Here is a 27,016-nt window from a genome sequence, read left to right as displayed (position 1 = left end):
TTTTTCTTGACGTTTGTTTCCTTTGTTTGACACTCTTATGTTGATTGATATAGATAAAGGGACAAACAGACCGTGGACACAAACCAGGTTCAACTGTAACAGCAGTAACCTTATCTATTTGATAACATGTCCTTGCCAACTTCGATACATTGGCATGACGACTAGGAAAGTAAGGATGAGAATACAAGAGCATAAGAGCACAGTACGGTGCCGTAAACAAGCCACTCGCCTTACTGCACATTTCTTGGAGAAAGGACACGGCCCTGACGAATTCTACTGGACTGTCTTAGAACAACCACAGATCCCTGAATTTTGCCCTGACGCTGGTCGTTTTCCTTTTTAAAATTGAACAGAAATGGGTCTACAGACTGAACAGTGATAAGAAGGGACTCAATGAGCCGATACCGTGGATGTCCCTTTAATTTACCATCATATACAATGTTCAGCGTATAGACCTGACGAACTTGCTTTTCTGTCTTCAACACTCATAGTGACACCTTTTATCATGCACGCACTGAGTATCCTTCAAAAGAAATGCCTTTCTTAGAAATTTCGGGCATACGATACTGTGCCACCAAAATACACATGAAATGCGATAATAAGTCTAAAACAGCCAGGACAATAGGCTTAATGACAGTTTTTAAACATATACTGGGTTCTAGCGTTTGTTGTTCGCTAAAACTACGATATAACGCTTCTCGAACTACAAATCCCGACATACATAGCAATCACGTGACTACAGCCGATCACGTGACTCTACCTTCCGAAACAGCCGCATAAACACGGCGCGAGTCAAACAACCGGTGCCCCCCCATACAGCTCGGATGACTGTCGGGAGACACCGACGGATAGGTAAGCCATGCGCACGATACCCTTGTGCTCAACACGCTTAAATCGCCAGGGATATGATTTTCCTCTGTATCACCTAACGTGGCTAGGAGTTTACCTTCTTAAGCAGCGTAGCGCGAGTATGTTTGATCGCATGTCCAGAAACTCATAGACTGGTTTCTTGAGGCTTTGCCAAAATTCATGTGATACTCTACATATGCAATAATATACACAGAGCTTCGCAATATGTAGAAAATCATATTAATCGTTTTGAGATTTTTTCTTTTGAAACTGAGTTGAAGATCAACCATCTGATTCTATAGAATCGGTATAAGCAGTGAATGTTCATAAGTAATCCATGTACCATTCAATGGATATTTTCAACTGAGCCATGATTGCCTCTCTTCTTTTAAATTCAATTTTCATACTTTAGAGCGGTGCTCCTAATACCTGAGCCGCAGCCAGGTGGGGTGAAGCTCCTCAACCATCGTTTATGGGTGAGTGTTTGCAATGGAACTTATTTCTCAGCATGTGCGAATTTGGCGCCATTAAATTAAGGTTTTATTTGACAAAGTATTAAAAACAAACGCGGGAATATGACACATTCATGTTCTTTTGTCTTGTTTGTTTTTGTCCTTCCTGTGGATCCAATGCCATTGGTACGGTGCGATAACAGTACATGGTTGAGCACACAACCTGGGATTCTCAGGTGATATCTTTTTATTATTTTTCCTGAAAAGCAGTAGTTTTGAAATAACAGGTCCTGAAGAATGCATTGAAACTCTTTTCTTTAAATGCAGAAACATGTTGACCACTACTGAGTGCGGTTATTATTTCAAACCCGCACTTGCACTTGTCTTTTAACCTTAGGGACTGGGAAATACTAATAAACTTTTGACCTCTACCCAGTTTACCTAATTTTATAACCCCTCACCATTTCACTCTTACCACTTCACACTGCTTTTTCCAGTCGCCACCTCAACATCTGAATATCATATATTACTTCCCTCTCACATTTCTTTTTCGGTCACGGTAACATCAGACCGGCCGTTTTGTTTTGTCTCCTGGGCGAGGAGAACCCAAATGATGCAAAAGAGGGCAGTACAGTGTGGCTTCTGATGGGAATTTTTTCCATACGTCCTTGAGCCCTTACTCGGCCAACATCATATAAAAATTTGCATGGTGTGTTCCCACGGGTGTTATCTGTATGGTATTGGTCTTGTGATCCATGGTAAATAACTTACTCTTTTGACTTCTAGGTACAATCTGGTGTTTTGATATTGTGTTTGGGGCGTGTACCTGGTTAGTCGTTAAACCTGCCCTTAGACCCTCTTCTCAATCGTTGTTGTGTATGAAAAGTCTTTATCACCTCGACCATGGCTCAAAATCGTCTTAGATACCCCTCAGAACACTATACCAGTGGATGAGTGCTAAGACTTGTACTACAAGAAATGATAAACTCGCCTTGTTAGGGTCATACCTCAGTACAGTGAATATGTTGTTGCAAGCAATTCTCCACATACATCTCAGGATTACCCATACGTATTTTCTCGTGCTACGTTCCACTTTTTTATGCTCCGTTAATGTGCAGCATGGTAGCAAAACTGCTTGTCACTTTGCACATGATCTCTTCTGGGTCAACCAGTTGTGATCTGCTTCTTAACCCCCAAGAACTTCTTGTTCTGCATGGAATTGTTCATCACTTTGTAATCTGAATGCCTGTAGCTGAAAATCGCATCAAAATGTTCACGCTACCAAAGTAGCCTGTCTTCTGTTTTTTTAGCAGGTTGGTAGTTCTCAACACGTCAGTTTGGTTCTGTACTGTCTTCGGTAATAGCTGTCATACTATTAAGTGTTTCTAACAATAGCAGTCATTCTTCTATGAGGGGATAGTGTACTATTAGCTGGGTCTGGTGGCTTAGTGGATTAATGCGTCCATTGCATGGGCCTGTGTTCGACCTCATGGTCACAGGTTTAAATCCCGGCGGGTCTACTCAGCCTTTCATCCATCTGAGGTCGATAAAATGAGTACCATTTATTTTTATTTATTTATTTATAAAGTTTTATAAGCGCTGCGAGGCCTCCGGGTAGTTACGCGCTATACAAGTGCAATTTTTCATTTCATTTCATTTATATAGCGCGAACTTGATCCCGAAGGATATCAGAGCGCTTTACAATTTGAGGCAACGGTAAGAAATCAGAACATTAGTCTACACTGCACTCCATGCAACATACACTCCAAATACCACTCAGTGCCACATAATTATATGCTACATAATTACACTGCGCTCAACGCAACATACACTCCAAATACCACTCAGTGCCACATAATTACACACCACATAATTATATGCTACTCTTCCATGCAGGAACAAAAAGGGAAATTTTTCCCCCTCAACTTCTGAGGACCAGACGGACAATGGGGGCAAACTGAGAGTCAGGCTCTCTTCTGATCATCATTGGTTTGTACTTGTGATGAACCTCTTTTCCTTCCTGCACATCTCCCGTGAGTATGCCTTTGGTTCGATTAAAGGAATATCCTTGATTGTACACAGACTGTCTTTGAAGATAATAAGTGCGTCCTTGAGCTCCATACTGGTTGAATCCTGCTCTGAAATTCTGTGCTCTCCACCAGCCACGAAAGTAAATGTCCCAACTTTGCGATACTGCAACTAACCTAACGCCCTTGCTGTATCAGTGTCCGCTTTAAGACCTTGCAGAACTTCATCAACATACTTACCAAAAAGAGTGAGCTTATCAAAAGGCATGTCTAAGATTTTAGAGTTCACATCAGTACAGAAGGCTGGATTTTAACCAGCATTGCCTCCTTAGTGCAGTCCCTCCTTCCAACTGAAAAATCCTGCATCTGAAGAATCCAACGCTGCATACATAATAAAAGAAGTTGGGGGCGTGGCTTAGCAGGCTGCATAGCGGACGTGTGCTAGCCAGCTCCGCCCAGCCCATCACTGATCCGACACTTATCCTAGCTCCCTCGGACCTTAACCAAGTCCTGGAGGGGGCATCTTGACGCCAGTCACCTGTCGGGGCAGTCCGGTGAGCAGCGGCGGTGTCAGGAGCGGCTGGGCGCTGCAGGCGACGTGTCCACGAGGCGCGGCCTGGTCTATGGTGGTGGAGCCAGGAAGTGGATTTCAGCGAGTCCTGGAGGTGGCGCGAGCCACGTGGCTTCCCACAAGTGCCTGCGGCAGCGGATTGTGATCCTGGCGCTCAGTGGTGGCAGTGGTCTTTGTGGGGCAGGTCGGGCCCGGGGTTCAGGCTGTGTACACTGGTGAGTAGCTGAGGGGGAGAGGGGGCACCCCAGCTAGCGGAGAGACTCTGCTGCGCCCGCACACCGCGCCTGGGAGAGAGGCCGGATTCTGGGGCCCCGGGAGGGCCCTCCTCCCAGACATTTGGTGGCTGCAGTGCAACAGTGAGCGGGAGCCTCCCCCCTACACTCCCTCCCCCCCTCCCAGACTGGTGTCTTTGTCTGGGGACTGGCGGCTTTGAGTTGGGTAACAATGAACATCTGTTGTTCAGTGCCAAGAGACCTCTGGGTGAATGTGCGCTTTACAAATACACATGTTATGTTATGTTATTACAATAAAGCTTCGGTGGGGATTACCCCACTCCGAGTTGAATTGAGAAGTGTACCTCTTATCAGTCCTTATAAGGCAAAGAGTAGCATGGAAAAAAGCATCTCCTTTAATTTAGAAATGTGCTCTGTTCGTTGCTTTATTTTTTTAAATACTGATGCAACTAGTGGTTTCACTATTGAGACATTGACATAGCTTTTTGTACAACACATGGTTGAGCTAGAGCCTTGAAGGTCAATGAAACAAAGCAATATTTTCTGTAATATCAGTTTAATAAACACTTTTTTTCCAGTAGGTTGGCTTAATTGTGTGCTGAGCCAAAACAACCCAACGCAAAAATTGATCACTTTGCATTGCTTATCTAATCAAAGGAATTTATTTTTGAAATAGTTTAAGTAGTCGATCACTCCTAGCGTGAACCACCCTATGGGGGGGCGGGGAGGGGATGAAGGGGAGATAAAATGCGGTGGGAGTGACTTTCAGGTCGGTACCTAAAAGATGGATCTCCTCTACGGGAATTTAGTTGCTCTTGATGTCTATTTTAATACTTAACAAGCATTTGCAATGCAATAGGTCTCGCATTAGGAAAGTTTGAGCTATTGGAATTTGAAATGACAAATTTTTTAGTTAGGTTTTGTTTTTGAAAATAGCGAAATTAATAGCTTTGTCATTTACAATGCCAATAGTTATAATTTTTGCAAATGTGACACATATAGCACTTGTAATGCAATATGTGTTGTATTTACGTGACTTACATGTATTGATATTACAAATAACAATGGCTTTTAATTTTTTTTTACATAATTAATACTTAAATAAAAGGTATTATAATTTATAATGGCAATAGCTTAAACTTTTGTAAATAACTTGTGAAGATTATGTTCTGTGTCTTTTATTGTTACAAAACTCCTAGAACAGAAGTGAAATATTAACATCTTTTTGTTACATTTGTAATAAAGCTTGAAACATTGAGAGAACATATTTGAACTAGTTGTTGAATGGTTGCACAGATTGATGTTGTGGTGGCGAATGAGTGATGCGGGGTGAGGGTGAGTGAGGGTGAGTGAGGGTGAGTGAGGGTGAGTGAGGGTGAGTGAGGGTGAGTGAGGGTGAGTGAGTGTGTGGGGATGTGTGAGGGAACATATTTGAACTAGTTGTTGAATGGTTGCACAGATTGATGTTGTGGTGGCGAATGAGTGATCCGGGGTGAGTGAGGGTGAGTGAGGGTGAGTGAGGGTGAGTGAGGGTGAGTGAGGGTGAGTGAGGGTGAGTGAGGGTGAGTGAGGGTGAGTGAGGGTGAGTGAGGGTGAGTGAGGGTGAGTGAGGGTGAGTGAGGGTGAGTGAGTGTGTGGGGATGTGTGAGGGTGAGTGAGGGAGGGTGAAGGGGGGTGAGTGAGGGTGTGGGGATGTGTGAGGGTGAGTGAGGGAGGGTGAAGGGGGTGAGTGAGGGTGTGTGGCCGAGGAGGTGTGAGGGTGAGTGAGGGTTTGATTGTGTGAGGGTGAGTGTGTGATGGTGTGAGGGTGAGTGAGGGTTTGATTGTGTGAGGGTGAGTGTGTGATGGTGTGAGGGTGAGTGAGGGTTTGATTGTGTGAGGGTGAGTGTGTGATGGTGTGAGGGTGAGTGAGGGTTTGATTGTGTGAGGGTGAGCGTGTGATGGTGTGAGGGTGAGTGAGGGTTTGATTGTGTGAGGGTGAGTGTGTGATGGTGTGAGGGTGAGTGAGGGTTTGATTGTGTGAGGGTGAGGGTGAGTGAGGGTTTGATTGTGTGAGGGTGAGTGTGTGATGGTGTGAGGGTGAGTGAGGGTTTGATTGTGTGAGGGTGAGTGTGTGATGGTGTGAGGGTGAGTGAGGGTTTGATTGTGTGAGGGTGAGTGTGTGATGGTGTGAGGGTGAGTGAGGGTTTGATTGTGTGAGGGTGAGTGTGTGATGGTGTGAGGGTGAGTGAGGGTTTGATTGTGTGAGGGTGAGTGTGTGATGGTGTGAGGGTGAGTGAGGGTTTGATTGTGTGAGGGTGAGTGTGTGATGGTGTGAGGGTGAGTGAGGGTTTGATTGTGTGAGGGTGAGTGTGTGATGGTGTGAGGGTGAGTGAGGGTTTGATTGTGTGAGGGTGAGTGTGTGATGTGTGAGGGTGAGTGAGGGTTTGATGGTGTGAGGGTGAGTGTGTGATGGTGTGAGGGTGAGTGAGGGTTTGATTGTGTGAGGGTGAGTGTGTCATGGTGTGAGGGTGCGAGGATGTGAGAGGGTGGGGTGATGTGAGGGGTGTGAGGGTGAGGGGGGTGTGAGGGTGAGGGGGGTGTGAGGGTGAGTGAGGGTGTGAGGGTGACTAGGAGAAGCTGGCAGTGTAGTTCTCCGGTTCCACACCTAGTGGCACAACATGACTGAATAAAAGAGGAATGGCAGTCCACACAAGTCAATACATCGCATAATCGGCCATCGGAAAATGTGAGAATATTCGGACGCCGCTAACGAAGAAGGAAATCTTGCACAAACATCAAGATCCAGTGTGAGGGCCCCTGGAGCCGAACTGAAACCAAATTGGCACGCAGCCCTAACTGAGACACTGTGGGGTGCTACGGAGAATAGTAGCCCCTCGCAGTGCACTATGGATCCTACACCCTACTCACAATAAAGAGGGAAGACATTTTAACAAGCAGAGTGCATTGAAACAGCACTTAAAGTGCAGAAAGCATGTGAGATGCATTAATCCCCGGCAGAGAGCGCTAAGAATGACCCGTGACGGCCGCTGCGACTCAGACACACCGTGTAGCATTCGGCATCGATCACAATAGCAGGAGCTGCACTCAGAGCGTCACCTACCTTACAAGCCCACCCCCCCCCCTCGTTTTTTCGTCCCACTTAATGCCCTGGGTGCAAAGGACGCACAGCTCTCACTGCGGTACATGCACTCATACAATCCTCGCACGGACTTTGCAGGAATCTAGCCGTATGTAGCTCGAGAAAGCGCCTAGACTCGAGGCTTGGGGTGACTGGCACACAGATCACTGTCGGTGAGTGGACCGGGGAGCTGGGCTTCAGGGCAGCAGAGGGCGTGTAGGGGCACCTCACTCAGGCATCAATGGGGGGGGGGGGGGGTTAAACATCCTTAAATTAAGCACTGCCTGGACCACAGGGGTAGAATGGGGTTTCTAAAAGACCCAGGATACGGGCGTCTTCAGGTAAATGATTGATGTTTGAAGTCTGGGGCTCACCAGCTGCTGCAGGAGGCCTCTCGTCTGCGAGGAGACAGCTCTTGTGCAAGCACAGCGCCAAAGTCCAATGAAGAGCTGCATTTGAAACCAGACGCGCCCACGGAGTGGCTGCTAGGAGAGGAGCAGTGCCCGGGACCTGCCGCAGTGCCCAGAAACGATCACGTGACACGACACGTGGGAAAGGTCTTTCAGTGGAAGCAATTTTTAAATAGTCAAAGCAAGGTTGTTTCCAAAATTATTTCTTTCCTATAACATGCATTGGTAGAAGTTACTCTTTATAACAATAGAATTCGTATGACCAGACGAAAAACAAAAAATAGCAACCAGACTGAACTGCCGTTGAAATGTAAATGTTGCACTACAAAGGAATGAAATATCTTCCTGCTGAGTGTTTAACTTGTACACAACGCGAAGTCATGCACAACCCACTTCTTCCAGAGAATAAAAAACAAGTTCATATTATAGGGTGCCGCCGCGCTGCCCGCGGCGACCCGGAAGCTCTTGGCCGGCCGGCCAATCCACTCGCGGCCGACTGGAAGTCCCGCCTCCCGAAGTCCGCGAGCTGCCGGCGCATGGAGCGCCCTGCCGGTCCGGGATAGCCCGGGTCCCCAGGAGGGGGCCGGGGAGAAGGAGGAGTGTGGCGCCTGTTGCGGGGCTCCTCTGACCTGAGGGAGCCCCGATTTAGAAGAAGACGCGCCGCGCCGTGAGGAGCGGAGCGCGAGAGGAGCCCCGCCGGAAGAGCGCAGTCGGTGAGTGGGGCCCAGGGGTGATGCGAAGTCCGTGCGTGCCTGTGTGTATGCCTGGAGGGGAGGGGAGGGGGGGGGGAGTGTGTGTGTGCGCGCGTGTGTGCGCGAGGGAATGTGTGTGCGCATGCGTGACTGTGTGTGATTGAGAGAGAATGCGAGGCGGGGGATAGTGTGCCGTGTGCCTGTATGTGTGCTGTGTGCCTGTATGTGTGCCGTGTGCCTGCGTGTGCATGCGCGCGCCTGTGTGTGTGTGTGCGTGCGTGCATGCAGAGGGGTGGGGGCTGCCTGTGTCTGTGTGAGAGCAAGGGCTTTGCACCGCGCGAGCGCAGCTCAGACGCGCGCTCCCGAGGTGAAATCTGACAATGGGAAAGCGCGCGTCTGATTGCTGTCCACTTTCCTAAATACGGGCAACATAAGTTGTCGAGCTGACAGCATTCATGCTTTGCATGAATGCCACATCAGCTCGACCTAAAAAGGGTTATTTCTTCCTTTCTCCCTGTTTCACGTGTTGTGATGTTTACAGTGGTTAGGTCTGATAACAGCTTTTTTAGTTTTGTGAAGTATTGCATATCTCTCGAATGATGGAGATGTGTGTTTACTAGAGGTGAACTAACTAAAAAGAATTTAACACATTTTCATTTGTATTTAACAGAATAATCAAGCCCTCGGTATTGGAAGTGGTTCTACTATTGTCCATGCAGTTAACAGACTAGGTGAGAAACTGTGTTTTGGTCTGTTGGATAACTGAGGTGCTTTTCCTTTTTAAAAAATAAAAGTTGGGACAACATTAAGCCCCATCTTGTCTTTAAATATTTCTGTCCTGAGTAAAATGAAGAGTGGAAATCTCTGCAACCCACCAGTGTAAAAGAAGGTAACTTTCCTAAACTGGCACAGTCTACTTTCCATTCCCACGAGAAGCTGGTACCTTCCCTTTCTTCACTACCCTGTGATTTGTATGTTAACAAGTTAGCTGTGCACAAACAAGGTCTGATGAAGGTCACCGGGCAGCAACAGCTGCCAATTCACAAACATAAGAATGTCTGTTATTGCATAGTTCTTTCAACCTCTTAGCACTCTCTTGCCATTGGAGTTGCAAAGCCCCCATGGTTGTAGTTGTGCATAGACATGTGTATTTGCATCTGAGCCACCAACCATTTAGCATGGAAAAGAAGCTTGTGCATAGATGAACACAATTATAAAGAATGCAGAGAACTACACAGCTTAAAGTAACCTTGTCCCCTCTCATTGAAACTGAGAAATATTCTATTACTATATGAGCAAATATGCTGAAACAAATTACTTTTTTTCATGTGAAGGTATCTGGAAAATTAAGAGGAGATTCGATTAGCCAGATGAGCAGAAATTAAGTTCATATTTAATGAAAGAAAGTTCAAGGAGTTGTTTGGTAACTCACAGGAGTTGAAAGAGACCGATGAACTCCACTTGCAGTTCAGTTGTTTAACAATTTTGCATTTGTTGTAATTCTCCAAATCTAGGATTGCTAGTGGATTGCATTTTTGTTTGGGAAATACAATTTCTAGAACAGGGTACTTTCACATGTATTGTCTTTGATAGAAATGGGATTTAGAAATGGTAAATGGGATTTTGTCAAGGATCAGTCAGCACTATGACATGAGAAATGAACTTTGGATATGTTGAAAGTATTTTTGTTTTAATAAGCGAGATGTTAATAAAATCTATTTTTAGTGTTGGAATTTTTATAACAGTATTTATTAATTCTAAATAAACAGTTTAAAATTATAAGCAGGTGGGCCAGGAAATCTCTTACCATGAAATACTTTACAGTTAAGTCACTGACATGTTGTATGAGAAAGGTACTTGAGGTATGTGTCACAATATTTATAGCACAAGCCTCCCTCTGTAGCATGGTAACTGCATAGTGCATGACCAACGAATATGCCCTTAAGCTTACATGGGGACAGGTTCATGTAAGTAGTGCTTCTTGAAGAAATGGCCCTCGTTCTTTACAAAATTGTAGGAGGGTAGGTTTCTTTCAGATGATGATGATGAGAATTTTGTTTCATATCTCGGATGTGCAGATAGAGGGGGCATTATTTCTGTTTGTTTAAAAAAAAAAACTTTTTGGAAATTCTTCTCTCACAATATGGCAGTGTCCTGTTTCCTGATTTAGTATTGACCTTTTAACATGGTTAGTTTCTCTACCAAGTATGTATTGTTGCTATTGAAAACAGGGAGTCAGATCACCTCTGTTCCTCTCCGAACCCACAGAGATCAACTGCATAGTTCCCCAGGGTTCCTCCCTGAGCTTCACCCTCTTCAACGTCTACATGGCCCCTCTCGCGACCATCGTCGGGAACCACAGACTCAACATAGTCTTCTAAGCTGATGACACCTAACCGATCCTCACCCTCACAGACGAACCAACAACCTCCAGAAACAACTTCCACAACAGAATAAAGTCTGCGGTCACCTGAATGAAGAGCAGCTGGCTCAAACTGAACTTGGACAAGACCGAGTCCTCATTCTAGGACCCTCACCCTCCGCATGGAACTACTTCTGTTGGCCCTCCACACTGGGAACCCCACCCCCATAAACCACACACGTAACCTATGCATCATACTGGATTACTCCCTCACAAAGAACCATCATATTATCGGCGTTGCCTCATCGTGCTTTCACATGCTCTGCCTGCTTCAAAAGACAATCAGATGGATCCCCACCGAATCCAGAAAAACAGTCCCTCACGCACTCATCCACAGCAGACTCGACTATGGCAAAGCATTCTAAGCAGGCATCACCCAGAAACTCCTCGTGCAATTTCAGAATGTTCTAAACGCAGCAGCCAGACTGGTCCTCAACATCCCTTGCCGCAGCCACATCCCGAACACTTCTGACAACTCCACTAGCTCCCAATCAACAAAAGAATCACCTTCAAGCTCCTTACTCACACCTACAAAGTTCTACATGATGGACCAGCATACCTGAATCACTGCCTCTCATTCCACGCCCCCACCAGTCACCCCTGCTCTGCCAGCTGGCTCTTGCCACCATCCCTCGGATCTACAAGACAAGAACGGGAAGAAGATCCTTCTCCTACCTTGCCGTCAAGACCCAGAACATCCTGTCTACCCACCTCAGACACGCCCGTCTTTGACCCAATTCAGGAAAGACCCCAAGACCTGGCTCTTCAACTGAACACCTAAGCGCAGGCAGACCAGCAATCCCTTACCCGACACCCCCCTCCCCCCCAGCGCCTGGGGACCCTCTGGGTGAGTAGCTGCGCTTTACAAACCCTGATTGAATGTAGGCATGAAGCTGTAACCAATATGTTCTTTCAGCATTGTAGTGATGGTATTGAAGTTCTTCAGACTTTCTATAGCATTTTGAATACCTTTCTGGGGTTCCAAAGTGGGTTTGAGGACACCTTTTAGCAGAGCATTCTCTCTGTAGAGGTGCAACAGGACCACAGATTCCACTCTTGTCCTCAAGTCCGTTTTGGATAGAAATGGTTTCACTTATTTTTCAGTCGGAGCTCATACTATGTTGAATTTTCTTGGCAATGTACTCATTGAGCGAGAGGTTTGGGTTAAAGCAAGGTAATTAGTTAATGTAGGTTCCTTTCCATTGGCTGTCAGCTGGGGGTGAAAATATCTGGATTTATGTAACATACCAAACCTTGAACCAAAAGTCAATGCAGTCTCATCCGCCTGCTTCCACGCCGTACCCATCAAGATCTTCATGTGGCTGTGGCTCCGGACAAATACCAGAAGGTTCATCATGCAGGCCGTCATCCCCAGCAGACTTGACTACGGAAACACGCTGTACATAGTAATCACTTTACGCTTCCTTAAGAGACTCCAGACAATACTCAACTCAATGACAAGACTCGTATTCAGCCTCCCCAGACGAACCCACATCACACCACATCTCAAGAAACTAAGCTGGCTCCCGATTGGGTAAAGATGCCAGTTCAAGATGCTAACTCACACTTACAAGGCCCTGCACAACGAAGGACCAGCATACACCAATAAATGCCTGACCCTCCACCAACCGACCCAACACCTTCCATCAGCTTCCCTCTCAGACACCCCAAGGATCCATTGAGCCAACAGCGGATGACGCTCCTTCTCGCACCCGGCATCCAACAACCTCACCCTGCACCTCAGGACCGCACTGTCGCTCAAGTAATTGAGAAGAGAATGAAAGACCTGGATGTTTGGATGGTCAAACCTCCACGCAGTGGCAAAAGCTCCAGCACCTTGAGACCCTCACAGGTGATTTGCCACTCAGTACAAAGGTTTGGTTTATTAACCGCATCGCTGCTGCGGCGATTTTTGCGCTGTGCGGCAATTTTTAAATTACCGCGATACATGACGAGCTGAGCTCGTCATCAGCATCGAAGGGGTTAAAGGATCTATCTTTGTCAGGTTATCTTATCATCCAGTTCTGGATCACTTGTCATACCCTGAAGAGATTTTGAATTTCCGGTGAGTGCTGTAAGTTTATTAGTGGATCTTGATGCTGTTGTTGGTGAGTATGGATCCAGCAAAGGTTTAATGCTGTATGACAGAACTTGTGCGCTGCTGCTGGCAGGCATTGATGAACCAAAGTCTTATTAAGGGAAGTTTGGCTCTTGTGTACCATAGCCAGGCTAGCCAGGCTCAATTACTCAATGAGTAGCCTTGTAAGAAGTAACAGGAAGGGGAAGGGAGTGGTTGCAAGACATAAACGCAATTTAAAACAGCCGAAGGGGGGTGGGGGGGTCAGAATTCAAACACAGGAGCTGACAGATCATCTGATAATGTGGCTAAAGTCTCTGCCAAAAATCTTTTCTCAAATGTATGAACTACGACCGGTCAGGTTTGCTATTCTTATTTAGCGTGCTTCAATGCCTAATTCCAGTCATCAGTTAGCACCCAGGATATAAAAAGCATTGGCAAAGGCAGTAGGTCTTGCCTATGTGAGAGCTATTGGCCAACTTCTCACAGAGTGGCGTAGAGTTGAGTGCTGTAAAGTGGCGCAGAATGGCATAGTGACGAGGAGTGGATAGGAGTAGTGTGGAGTGGCATCGTGGAGTGGAGTAACCTAGAGTGGCATAAAGGAGTACAGTTGTAGGTTTAAGTAACTAAAACATCAGTAAGAAGCTGTATCCCTGTGTTTAAAAGTAGATAAACACACTGAACACCCAGGAATAATAATTGTGCTTTTCTAAAAAAAGACGAGGAAGAACACATGTAGTTGGTCCCTGCTCTAAAGGGGCGCTAACACAAAATGTAAACAATATGTCTCTATTGATGTAGTCCCGTATATAGTTGCATGAAAGCTAGAGCACCATCGTAGCCAGTGTGACATGGACCCTAGTGCAAGGAAGGAAATGGCCCACGGCTGGTATTTAAATGATAAAATACAGCAGTAATCGGGGTTTAAGTAGCCCCTCAGGGGCCCACTGCCACTGCACCCATTGCACCAATGGAAGCTACACCACTGCATATTACATACATATTTAATGACTTGTTAGCTAAAGTAAACCCAACATTTATAGCAAAATCAACTTAATAGTTTATAATGACACAATCAAAGCCATCCCTTAGTCTGATATAGTTGCGATCCATTTCATTAATCAGAATGTGAATTTAAAAAAATACTATTGTTTACATTCCTCTTGCGGCTCAGTACTGTTAGTTATTTCAAAGTATACTCTTTTCAACATTAATATTGTAGTTTGCAGCCACACATTCTGTTCTTGCGTGTCAATATATATATATATATATATATATATATATATAATACTATAATACTGAGCCACACTATCTTTTGGTTTGTTTAAAAAAAAAAATGTGATGGCCTCTCAAAATGCTTTACAAGGTTGTTTTTTTTAATTTTTACTAGCACCGGTGGAATCAGCCACGTTCTGTTTGTTGTTACTTTGTAACTACACTGTAGGTTAAGTATTTTACCCACAAAGACTTGAGATGTTTTATGTTTCCTAAAATAGCTAATTCCGAAAAACGGAAATGTAATTCTCTATTAAAGATTCTGTAGTTTCCATATCCTTATACACATCTCCTAAATAAATGGAAAAATAAGTTGCCTCTAGATTCTGTGGTGTTCCAAGTAAGAACATGTAGCTTCATGTACGTCAAGGGATGATGGAACGCTGAATCAAAACTTCTTTCTGGGACATAATTCTTTGTATTTTATTGGATAAGAAGATGTATACCTACAGCCAAGCAATTTCACTTGCATCTTAAAAAAATACCTCGCCCATTCAGGGTTGAGACTCTTGTATTGTCCACAAATACCTATTTTGTGGTCCTGGGTTTACAGTATGCTGGGTAAAAAATGTCTTTCAGAATATTTACATCTACAAATCAAGCAAAACTTGGGTGAAGTTTTCTCCTTTTAGCCAATACCATCCCATCACCGATAAGAGCCATACAAAACAGTGGACTTTCCAGAGTGTATTTTTGATTAATTTAAAAAACTTCTTGCTCTTTGTATACTTTTTCCTGCAGGTAAGGTGGAGGTTTACAATTTCGAAGAAAGGTGAACTCTAGCTACAAAGATCATACCTTTCTCAGCATGATCTCACTGTCTTTTTCCCATAATGCATTCTGCATTGGGGTGTTATTGAATATTTTTTTCCTTTTGAGGCTCCTCATTCATTTCTCTAGTTGGGGGAGGCACATGAGTGCTGGTAATCAGTGCGTTAGATGGAAAATTAGAAGTGCAGGTACCTGCTTGTTTCTGACAAGTGCCATACTATACAATTCAAAGTATTAAGTGGATCTGGAGAAGTCCCGGTACTCTCCCTCTCATAATAACAAGCATTGGCATAGCAATAGGTCTCGCCTTTGGGACCTTATAAGTGTTTAGTTATCCAGCACAATATGCTTGGTGCAACAAGGCGAGACCTATTGGCTATGCCAATGCTTTTAAAAGTTGAAGTTACATTTCCAACTTATTCTCTTACTTCAAAAACTGTTCCGAATGGATCGGGATGAGGCAAACGACAGCAGCGCCAAAAAAAGGCAGAGAACGCTAACCAATACTGTCCTGCACTTGCTCCCTTCAATGAAAGAGAAGATGCAAAGTGCTGATTTATTCATGGCAGAGCCCCATGTCATGACAATACTGTCAGCTATCGCCCATCTGTGCCCGGGGAGTTAGAGAGATGGTTATCTCCGTACAACTGACACTCACATCTTTTATCCCTTTATCTACGCAATGACAGCTGAGAAGAGGAATCACAGGGCGTCTAAATCGGACACAAAAAAACTGAGCTTAGGTATAAGCTAAAATAACTGACCGAGATAAAACCAATCAGCACAAAGGCAGCGTCCTGGCCCAGTTGAATGTATTAATGGTGCCGGAGTAGGGGTCGTTAAGGGGACCCGAAGGGAGACCTTCACTGTGAGAGAGGAAAAAGCAGAGCATGCAGTGACCAGCCAAGTGAGAATGTTATTGAAAGTACCTTGTAAGGAGGGGGCTAGCTGCTCCCACTTTCGCCATCCTTTTTCAGACTTGGAAGCGTCCATGTTTCAAGAATGGAAGAGCTCATTTGGTGTAACAGGGTGGGGGAGGACTCGTGGCAAGAAGGCTGGGAAATGATTTTTCACAACAAGCTGGGCGGATGTGTGAAACTTCTCCCAGAGTGGAGGAGAGGATGATAGTGGCAGAAAGCAATACTGTTCGAGGCAGACGAGCAAGAATGTTGATTTTCGGTGATTGATATAAAGAAACAGAAGCACTAAAATACCATTGTGGCCCCGCAGCCGCGAAAGTTAATTGTGAGAGGGGGAGCAGGAGGTGAGCCCGCGAGTGGTGTGCTCATGCGGGCTTGGGAGAGCAGTCTGCTCTTTTTCAAAGCACATACTCGTGCTTGTGGTGCGCCGCTGCACACTCCTGCAAGGCGTATGCCGCCACAAGCACGAGTATGTGCTTCGAAAAAGAGCTCCCCGACGTCTAAAGGTTTCCTATGCAGCGCATGCGCGCTGGGTAGGCCAGACCTAAAAAAGTGCTGGTACTGGTACCAGGCAAACCCGACCCATTTAAAGCACTGGTCGGTATTCGTTTCTCTTTGTGCTACTCTTTTCCCTAAGGGACATTTCCTCACTTGTTACCACGGGAAACCACAGTTTGTAAAGTGGAAGGGTGAAAGATTTTCTTGGGAGAAGAGGCGTGAAGGGCAGAAAAGATTGTGGAAGTACAAAGGTGGAGGTACCCTCCCACCTTTGAATGAAAAAAAGGGGAGGAAAAAGGATGTAGAGGCATGTCTTATGGATATAGGCTCTCACTTTTGTGTTAAAAAAAAATCAAACAATTTGATAAGAACTAGTAGATGGTGCGCATCATGGCATAATGTCTAGGTCGCAGCACTCCGACCCTATTAATCCAGCTTTTACCCAGCACAAAAACGTTCAGTGGGAAGGGTGGCACACAAAAAGGTATGCGGGTGGTGGGGTTGGGAGTAAACAACAATAGGGTATTTTACAGCAGGACAGTGGCACGCCTGAGCCGTGTGCTGCTGGTATTCCTACGTTTTCTAGAGCCGAGTCTCAAACCACGTTCATATTTCCTATGTAGACATTTAGGAGTGGTGCAATATGTGAGCTTTTTTGATAGAGAAGAACAGACCAGTTTTGAATAATCTTGTTGTATCCTTTGCATTATCGACATTTCATTAATAAAATGCCGAGTGAAATGATTTCTGGGACAGAGAACATGAACTGATATAACTTTTTTCTTTTTGTAGCTGAAAGGGTGAAACAAGAAAATCTGAATGTAGTGTGTGTTCCCACATCATTTCAGGTAAGAGTGCTCACACATTGTATGTTTACGCTTCTATTTAGTCGCAGCTATATTAAAGACTGGGCTAGCACGAGTTATGGCATATCTGCACCCAGGGCTTTGAGTGGGATGAACAAACTGGGGGGGGGGTCTCTCACAGAGGGGTGGCCAGGCCAATGTATTTAAGGGCGTGGCTTAAAAACGTGTATGCTAAAAAATCTGTGCTCAGCATAGTGTGCCGCCCGACTTGTATTTTGCTGTGTCTGTCATTGCATCCAGATATATGATACAAGTAACTTCATACGAACAACAAGCCAGGACTTTTGTCTTTGTCAATGGTTTTTAGTTGCATACGATAAATAAGCAGCGACTATAGCTTGTATATCATATTACAAAAGCATCCACTTAAAGCCCTGGTGACACCACGACAATGTTTGCTGCCCCTGAGTTTCAAAAAGAGAAGGGAAATCCAGAGAGAAAATGACTCTCTTTAAAAGACATCCCTTCCCCTACAACGCTCACCTGGCATGACGTCATGCCTTTTAAGTTTCCACTAGTTAGAAGAGAGCAGTGCACATCGATGTGCCTGCTGTCACTACAGTCTGGAAAAAAGCGGACCGCCTGTGCCAGGGCACAAAACAGAGCCTGTTAGGAACCTGTTTCGAGGCCTTCTTTAAAAACCTGCTGGTGCTCTGCTCCGGTGAGACCCGGCCCACTTAAAGACCTGTCTGCACCCATTTCTTCACAGAAGGGACTCTTTGCGTGGTAGCATTACTTCGTGGCCTCTTGCCACAGGCTTGTGGAACCAGGCATGTGTCTCAAGGCCTCATACACAATTCAAAGTTTTCAAGCACTCCTGCCATATTGCTAAGTTTTCAATTGAAGAGTTTTGCACCGATGCACCTCCGTGGATGCACAGTTGATCACTTGGCTTCCAAATACCCACGTCATTATTCAGATGCCAACAAGAATTTTGTCTCCCTTCTTTACCTATATGTGGCGTCACGGGCCATTTTTAGCAAAAAGCAGATGCAGGCAAGAGCCACTCTTAAATGAGTGAAGCGGAGCATCGAGCCGATCTGCGAACGCCGGAACACCGAGAGAAGCGCGTGGCAGGGAACGCGCGTCACAGCTGCTTCGAGGAAGAGGCTCTCCACAGCTTTGTAACCTTTGTCGGCCAGAGGCCGCCACCTGCGAATGAGAAGGGAGGTGATGAGACAGTGAGCCCCGGTCCATCGGTCCACTGCGGTTTTCCGAGGTGAGAAGAAGGGGACAATGAAAAATTGTCTAGCAGACGCGACAAAGAATTTTCAATTCTATTAAGGACACGGAGGCGAGGATTATGCTTCTCTTTACTTTACTGACATAAACAGCAGCCAATAAAAACTTTAAACTGGCATGACCCCGGAAGGACAACCCCCTCCAACAGTCTGCACCAATCAGTCTCAAGTCCCTTGTATAACTGTCCATGCACATAATACGACCTCCTCTTTCTTTGCGAATACATCATCCGTCCAACGTGACCGGAGGTCAACATGGCAACCATCGCATCCAACGTCGAGGAAACCATCCTCTGCATAACTGCAAACAATCCAGATCATAGGCAGGTCGACTCAAGTCCGCTACTGTCGATCACCTGAAACAAGAATATATGTCGTAATGGCTATTCCTCAAACTGGAAATACAATCAAGCCATCATAAACATTCGGGTGGGTACAGTACATCATATAATCATTCAATAATGCATGACATCCCAAGTCTGCAAGCCCGGGTGGGATAATCCTCGCCTCCGTGTCCTTAATAGAATTGAAAATTCTTTGTCGCGTCTGCTAGACAATTTTTCATTCTATGTCAGTCCACGGAGGCTCAGATTATGCTAGTTTAAAGTTTCTCCACCACCACTGAGGCTACATCCACAATAGGCTTATGATAAAATGTCTTGAATGTGGATTCAGAAGACCAATCTGCCGCAGTCACAATATCCTGAAGCCGAGAACCAGCCCCAAATGACTTAGATGCCATAGCACCCCTCACAGAATGAGCTCCAAATTTAGAGTTATCAATACCGGCAAGGTCCAACAACCAGGTAACCCACCTGGCCAGAGTCGCACAGGCGACTGGGCGGAAAGGCCTCTGCAAGAAAATTAACAATTGACCAAAACCAGTCCTAAACTCTCTAGTACAATCCACATATACCTTCAGACATTGAACAACACACAATTTACTGTGATGAGGAAAAGCAGGATAAGCAATACATTTTGTATGCGTCTTAGTACGTTTAGAAATCGTAAATGAAACTCCCGAGGGAGTGAATACTCTACCTGCCAAATCCAAGGCGCGAATATCCGATACTCGCCTGCACGAGATCAAACAGAGCAAAAGTGTAAGCTTCGCCGAGAGCTGCTTGCGAGACAGCCCCACATTAGCCGGCCAGGTCGTCAAAAAAAAACGAAGGACCACAGACACGTCCCAAAGTTCAGTGTACCGTGGCTGAGGAGGATTCACCAGGCGAATCCCCCTAACTACTTTACAAACCAGGGGATGCTCCCCCACCGGCTTGCCCTCAACATGCGGATGTCCCGCCGAAATAGCCGACCTGAAATTATTCACCGATCTGTAAGCCATTCCTGACCGCGCCAATTCAGAGAGAAAGTTCACTATCACAGTGATATCGGAACCCATTGGATCACCCTGTCGTTCAGCACACCAACCGACCCACCGTCTCCAAGCTGACTCATATCGCTTGTGAGTGGAAGGTGCCCATGCCTGAGATAAGAAAAAGATAGCGTCTTGCGAAGCTCCCGGCATTTGTCAACGGCGCCGGAAAGTCTCCATGCCATAAGAGACAACTGCTCCTGAAGGGCCAGCGGATGGTAAAGACCCATCGGGTCCGTCAGAAGATCCGGGAACGCCGAGATCCGCACCGGCAGTGCACAGGCGAGACTCATCGCTTCTGGGAACCATGCTTGCGCCTTCCAGCACGGGAAGATCCATATCATCTCCGCCTACTGCCTCCGAACTTGAGCCAGAACCCTCGGGATCATAATAAATGGAGGAAACGCATATAGAATGCCCGTCGTCCGTGACTGAAGAAGGGCGTCCGAGCTGATCGCCAACGGATCCGGCCGCCAACTGTAAAACTGGGGCACTTGTCTGTTGAGCCGTGAGGCAAACAGATCCACCACACACGGACCCCATTTGTGATCCAGTGCACTGAAGATCCGGGGGTGCAACCTCCAATCGCTGGCATCTCTCAAGTATCGAGAGTTCCAATCCGCCGTCACATTGGCGGATCCCGGTATATACTCCGCTGTCACCGAAATTTGATGGGCCAGGCAATAATGCCAAAAGTCCTTGGCTATCTCCGCAAGGAGACGCGACCTGGTGCCTTCCAGGCGATTTATGTAGCGTACCGCGGACACATTGTCCATGCGGAGGAGAATACAACACGAAACTCCCTGAGGGGACAGAGTGCGGATCGCAAAAGAACCCGCCAGGAGTTCCAGACAGTTGATGTGGAGACTCAACTCCTCGCGGGACCACCGGCCCCCGGTCTCCACCGAGCCGCAACGGGCTCCCCAGCCCCACCGGCTGGCATCCGACTCAATCACCACTTCCGGGGTGGCCGCGAAAATGGCTCTGCCGTTCCACGCATCCATATGCTCCAACCACTAGGTTATCTCCGTACGTGCCTCCGCAGAAAGAGAAATCCGTTGGGCATAGGTCAGGCCCTTGCGCAATGCAAGGCCTTCAAACGCTGCAGGGTCCCGTAATGCAAAGGACCCGGAAAGATCGACTTCTGTATGTTCAGGAGAAAACCCAAGTCCTGAAGGAGGTGGATCGTCCACGACCGATGGAGCGACACCACCTCCGGTGACCGACCTAAGATCAAGATGTCGTCGAGGTAAATAATGAGGCGAACACCCCGTTCCCTCAACCTCTGCACGATGGGTTTCATCAGCTTGGTGAAACACCATGGGGCGGACGACAGTCCAAAGGGCATGGCGGAAAAGTCGAACCACCGATCGCGCCATTGAAACTGCAGGAACCGCCTGTGTGGAGGATAGATGGCCACTGCTAAATAGGCGTCCTTAAAATCCAGACGCGCCATCCAATCCTGCTCCAATAGTATATCTCTCAGGAAGTGTATCCCCTTCCATTTGGAAGTGTCGATAAACGACCCAGCCATTGAACTCCTTGAGATTCAACACCAGTCGATACCCTTGGTCCTTCTTCGGGACCACAAAGACGGTGCTGACGAAGCCTAGCTCGTGTGGGGAGGATTCCACAAACGCTCCCTTCTGGATCAAGGAGCATATCTCTGCGCCGATGCAACTCTGCTCTGTTCGGGAAAAAACACAGTGGACCTGGTCTCCGCCGCTGCATCGGGGAGGCATTAAATTCTATGTGGAAACCCTGTACCGTTTGCAACACCCAAGGGTCGTTCGTGAGCTGGCGCCACCTGTGGAGAAAAGGTGACAGTCTGCCCCCCACCATATGCTCTGATGGGCATAGAAGTCGTACCTGAATAGGAGTAGTCTCCTGAGTTCGCCAGTTGTCCACGATAATCTCCTCTTTGCCCCTTGCCACGACCTCCTCTATCACGGGAGGGGAAGAAGTTGGGGTGTTGATTACCTCTGCCTCTCTGCTCTGCTCCACGTGAGGTCTGCGCATAACCTCGGCCGGACCCTCGACCTCTTGGGCGGCCGGCCCTATCAAAAACACCACCATGGAGAACCCTCTCGATGTTGGACTGGGCCTTGTCCAATGCGGAGAAGGTGGCAACATATTTGCCCATCTCCCTGACAAATATGTCTCCGAATAGCATACCAATAGCTAGGACACCAGGTTCGGAAGGGGCTATCTCCGCCAGCTGGGAGTCAAGTCTCATAAGAAAAGAGCGCCTCCGCTCTGTAGACACGGCCACATTCGCATTACCTAAAGCACATGGCACGCTGTGCCCATTCCAGAACATCCGACCCATCCAGCGGCACATTCCTATCTTTGGCTATCACTGCCGCGTCCAGAATCTTCGTTAGGGGACCGGTGACATCCAACATTTTGACTTGGACACCTCTCCATGCTCCATCCAGCCCCTTTCCTCTGATCCTTCGCAAACTTGCGCATAAACGCCGCCATTGTGGGATCTAAATCCGGAGTGTCAGCCACCTTCCCTGTCAAGGCCGGCCTGGGGCATCCGGAGCGCAACGTGGCCCTCACTCCATTATCGAAACCCTGACGCAGGTTGTTGCTCACATATTGTGCCACCTCAGGGCACGGTATCCACTCAGTGGACCGAGGGTGCACAATATTGTTTGGGTTAAAGATTCCTGGGTACCTGACCATCGTCCGCCTTTCGGGTGTGCTTCACCTTTCTAGATCTCTTGCAGGGGGCCACTGATTCCACCTCCGAATCAGATGAATCCGACGGAGTCGGGGAAGAGTCCCCAGACGTGTCATTCGCCATTGAGCCATGGTCCCTCAGGACATTCCTGGCCATTCAGGCCAACACCTGGGCCGAGGACTGAGAAGAGGTACCGCCCTTCCCGGCAGATTTGAACTTTCCCTTTCCGTAATTTTTAAGGGGCTTAGCAAAAGGCTTAAGAGCCTGGACTAGTGCAGTCTTCACTGACCCTTGGCCGTGGGAATCCAGGGCCTCTACCAAATTCTCCTCCAAATGCTCTTCTTGTGGCTCATAGTCTACATATTCATCATATTCTGCCCACTGGATATCCTCCTCGGCGTAGTACGCCATAGCTCTGAAGCAGGGAGGTGTGGAGGAGCTTCAAGGGGGGGGAGTAGCCCAGGGGAGCCTCCAACACACACGCAAACTCAAACAACCAAAATCACTACAGGCAATGAGGCTGAATATTAGGTGGAAGGAGACCCCTATTTTGCACACTGTAAGCTCCCCTAGAGCAGAGCTCTAATGCGGATGCGCTCCGTTTAGCGTTCTACTGAGGCCAGGATTGATGCAGTCTGAAAGCGCGATGCGTGAGGAGCCGGTAAAGTGAAAAACGAAAGTCGGCTCCTCGCGCATGCGCAGTGCGTGTGGGGGCCGGGCTCGACTGCCTCCTGCGCGCGAGCGTCTCGCGTCTGCCTCCTCCTGCTCCACCGCCCCCTACCGGTACACCGCCGGTCGCGCTACGCGCTGAAAACCGAAAACGCCCGCGCGGGCCAATAAACAATAAAATTTGAAAAAAGGCAATAATCACAAAGTCATCAAAACACCTCAACCACGAGCGGAGGTCCGCTCAGCACATATCATCACTGACGCGCGCGTGCGCCGTCTACAACCACCGCCCTTACACACATTACCCCCAAGAAAGAAGTAAAATAGAAGGGCACTTAACTCGCTGCTGCAGCAGCAAAGAAAGAGGAGGTCGTATTATGTGCATGGACAGTTATACAAGGGACTTGAGACTGATTGGTGCAGACTGTTGGAGGGGGTTGTCCTTCCGGGGTCATGCCAGTTTAAAGTTTTTATTGGCTGCTGTTTATGTCAGTAAAGTAAAGAGAAGCATAATCTGAGCCTCCGTGGACTGACATAGAATGCTGGCGTGCTCCTGCTGCTGCGGATAGCTTGGTGAGCTCCATTATTTGTTTACCCAGTGTTAGATTCGGATCAAAAATTGTCCCGGGCACGCAAAAAAAAAAAAAGTGCCCTACATTTGCAGATTGCCTTAACGCAAAACATTGCTTCACCAAAGTTTTATTAAAGGAAGGGGGTGCATGTCTCTGACAGAGGAATGTTTTTTTTAACTTGATTTAGATTAAAAAAATGCACGGATTACTTCACACCGGTGAACTACACGTGAATACAAGTGAGGCCACTTCTGCTCAGGCCTCCTGCCCCCAACCAATCTGCATACATTAATTGGCCGGCCCAGCGAGAGAAAGGGAGTGACCTCTCCGCCCGATGATAAAAGGAAGGTAATAGAGGCCCATCTGCCTCTAAAAAGGCCACTCCAGCACCCAGTGGGCCGCTTCCGAACAGCACAGACACTGCCCAAATCGACCACCAGGCTGCCCAATAATGCAGCCCACAGCTGGAACTTGGATACTGGCCCCTTGACCAGTGCCCGAGTGCCCGCCTTACCAATCCGACTCTGTGTTCACCCCAGTCTCTCCATCATTCCTGTCTACTAGCCTCGTCTGCTCCAGCTATTCCCCATCATCCTCCTCGCCAGTCCACCGTCCGTTACAGCTAACCAGCCAGCCTTCTGACTTGGAAACAAATGGTCTGTGCCACAAGTGTGCCCCTGGGCAAGCGCTGTTGGTGGTAATAGTGCGCTGGAAGTATGGTGAGAGGAAATCTCCGTGGCAGTAGCTAGAGCCCCATGCACTGTGGAAGCAGCCCAAATAAGTTTGGTGAGGCCAAGGCTTTAAGTGGGATGAAAAAACCGGGGAGGGGGTCTCTCAAAAGGTCGTGGCCGATGTAATTAAGGGCGTGGCTTAAAAACACGTACGGCGAAAATCTGTTCTTAGTGTGCTGCCCACTGGTATTTTGCTACTTCTGTCATTACATCCAGATATATAATACAACAAGCATTTGCAATGCAATAGGTCTCGCATTAGGAAAGTTTGAGCTATTGGTCTTGTAAATGACAAATATTTTATTTATGTGTTGGTTTTGAAAATTGCGAAATTAATAGCTTTTTCATTTACAATGCCAATAGTTTTAACTTACGCAAATGTGACACCTATAGCATTTGTAATGCAATATGTGTTGTATTTACGTGACTTAGATGTATTGATATTACAATTACCAATTTCTTTTTTTTAATAATTAATACTAAAATAAAAGTTATTGTGATTTATAATGGCAATAGCTTAAACTTTTGTAAATAACTTTTGTGAAGATTATGTTCAGTATATTTTATTGTGACGAAAATCCAAGAACAGAAGTGAAATATTAACATCTTTTTGTGACATTTGTAATAAAGCTTGAAACATTGAGAGAACATATTTGAACTAGTTGTTGTTGAATGGTTGCACAGATTTATGCTGTGGTGGCGCAGAGTGATGTTGTGGTGCCCCTGAGTGATGCTGTGGTGCCCCTGAGTGATTCTGTGGTGGTGCCGAGTGATGCTGTGGTGATGCGATAGAGAGTTAGTGCAGTAGATAGAGTGAGGGCGATAGATAGATAGAGGGAGGCCGATAGAGTTTGGGCGTAGGGTACTGCCCCTAGAGTACCCTATTCCTGATACAAGCAGTACACAGCATTGATGACACATGAGCTGTACTGCAAAAAGTGTACATTTGTGGTCCCTGAGGATCAGTTTTTGCCCCTTTGCTCTAAGACAGCAAAAGTGAGAAAGAACGAGAAATACATAGAGATGGAGAATGTGAGAGAAAAATTAGAAGAGGAGAGACAGAGAGGGAAGGATGACAGAGTGCAGAAAACATGTAAGAGAGAAAGAAAAATAAGGCAGAGAAAGATAGGATATGAAAATAGAAGAAATAAATGAGGATAAATAGATAAGAAAGAAGCAAAAGAAAGGCGGTGAAGGAAAAAGATACATGAGAAGAAAATGAAAGGAAGAAAAAACGAAACAGTGAAATGAATGAAAGGAGAAGAAGAAAATAGAATGACAGAGAAAGGCATAAAGAGACAAATAAGAACATCAGAATGGAGAAAGAGGAAAGAAGGCAAGAGAAAAAAAGACAACAAGAAAAGGATGGAGAGTAAGGCAAGAAGAAAATGAGAGGTACAAAGGCAAAGAGAGAAGACGTTAAAATAAAATGGGAAAAAAAGGAGCTACATGGAGAAACGTACACAAAAATAAATAGAAATAAAGAGAAAAAAATAAGAAGGGAGGAAAGATCAAGACAGGGAAAGATGATAAGGCTGAAAGAAAGGAGGGAACGCAGAGAAAAGGGTGGGAAAGAAGGGAATAGAGGCAGAAAGAAGTAGGACAAAAGAAAGAAAGTAGAGAAGGAAGAAATAGGGGATATGAAGGTAAAGTAAATGGAGTATGGAGAAAAAATGGGAACGAAAAAGAGAGAATGAAAGAACAAAGGAAAATAATATTTAGAAAGAAAGAAAAGAGAATTAGAAAGGAAGAACGATGCAGAGAAAAGGAGAAAAAATAGAGAGAATGAAAGAAGAAAAGAAAGAACCAGGGCTGGTGCACAGAGTTCTCTCTCAAAGTTTAAGCCAAATAGACGTAACTGTCTGGCTCCATGCCCAGGACCGTATTAATTCTTCTTTGAGGGCACTAGCGGAAAGTAGGGGCACCTTCCTTTAATGATAAACTCCCCTTCAGTGAGGGGAGAATGCCTCTGCACAGACTTTCTTCTGGCCCTTTGGTGAGGTTAGAGGTTGGACTTGAACGAGCAGATGAGGCCATGTCTACTGGTCTGAGGGAAATCAGACCGTCCTGGCTGTGGCCTCTGGGCTCCTGTGGGGACCGTGAAGGAGGCCTGGCTACTGTTTGAGGGCACCGCTCTAGTGTCAAGAATGTAGATGTGAACCCCACCAGCCCCCCAAGCATCTAATGTGGACAGCACCGTGCTGGGGGTCACTCCACTAGGTGGGGAACCACACCGTGCAGGGGACGAGCCTCTTGTGCAGCCTACATTGTTCCTACTGAACACATTCATACGAAATCACAATCATGCGAAATCTGATGTACACATGAATACGAAATCTTGTACACATACATCCGAAATCCGATGTACACAGTAGTACTAATGTGCAGACCAAATGAGTTTGGGAGATCTCTCTCCACTGTCTTTAAGGACGACGACATTCTTGACCTGGTTGTTGAGTCTGTGCATGTTACCCTGTGTGTAGCAAGATTGTCATGAGCTCAGAGCCACATTTTTCAGAAACCATGGTTACTTAGTGCTAGACTCCACTGTGAAA

At 46.5% G+C, this 27,016-nt stretch overlaps 1 protein-coding gene across 1 annotated transcript in view; it reads left to right on the top strand.

The window, feature by feature from the left end:
* Positions 1 to 27,016, top strand: part of RPIA (ribose 5-phosphate isomerase A) — a 121,819-nt gene that overhangs the window by 21,918 nt on the left and 72,885 nt on the right. The window contains exons 2-3 of the mRNA XM_086964591.1: positions 9,026 to 9,086; positions 17,111 to 17,166. Coding sequence (XP_086820717.1) covers positions 9,026 to 9,086; positions 17,111 to 17,166 — 117 coding nt within the window. The remainder of the gene's footprint in view (positions 1 to 9,025; positions 9,087 to 17,110; positions 17,167 to 27,016) is intronic.

This window comes from Lissotriton vulgaris, chromosome 3_2 (genome assembly GCF_964263255.1).
Source record: "Lissotriton vulgaris chromosome 3_2, aLisVul1.2, whole genome shotgun sequence".
Classification (NCBI taxonomy): domain Eukaryota; kingdom Metazoa; phylum Chordata; class Amphibia; order Caudata; family Salamandridae; genus Lissotriton; species Lissotriton vulgaris.
The sequence above is the reverse complement of the archived record's forward strand: the minus strand, read 5'-3'. Positions and strand labels throughout refer to the sequence as shown.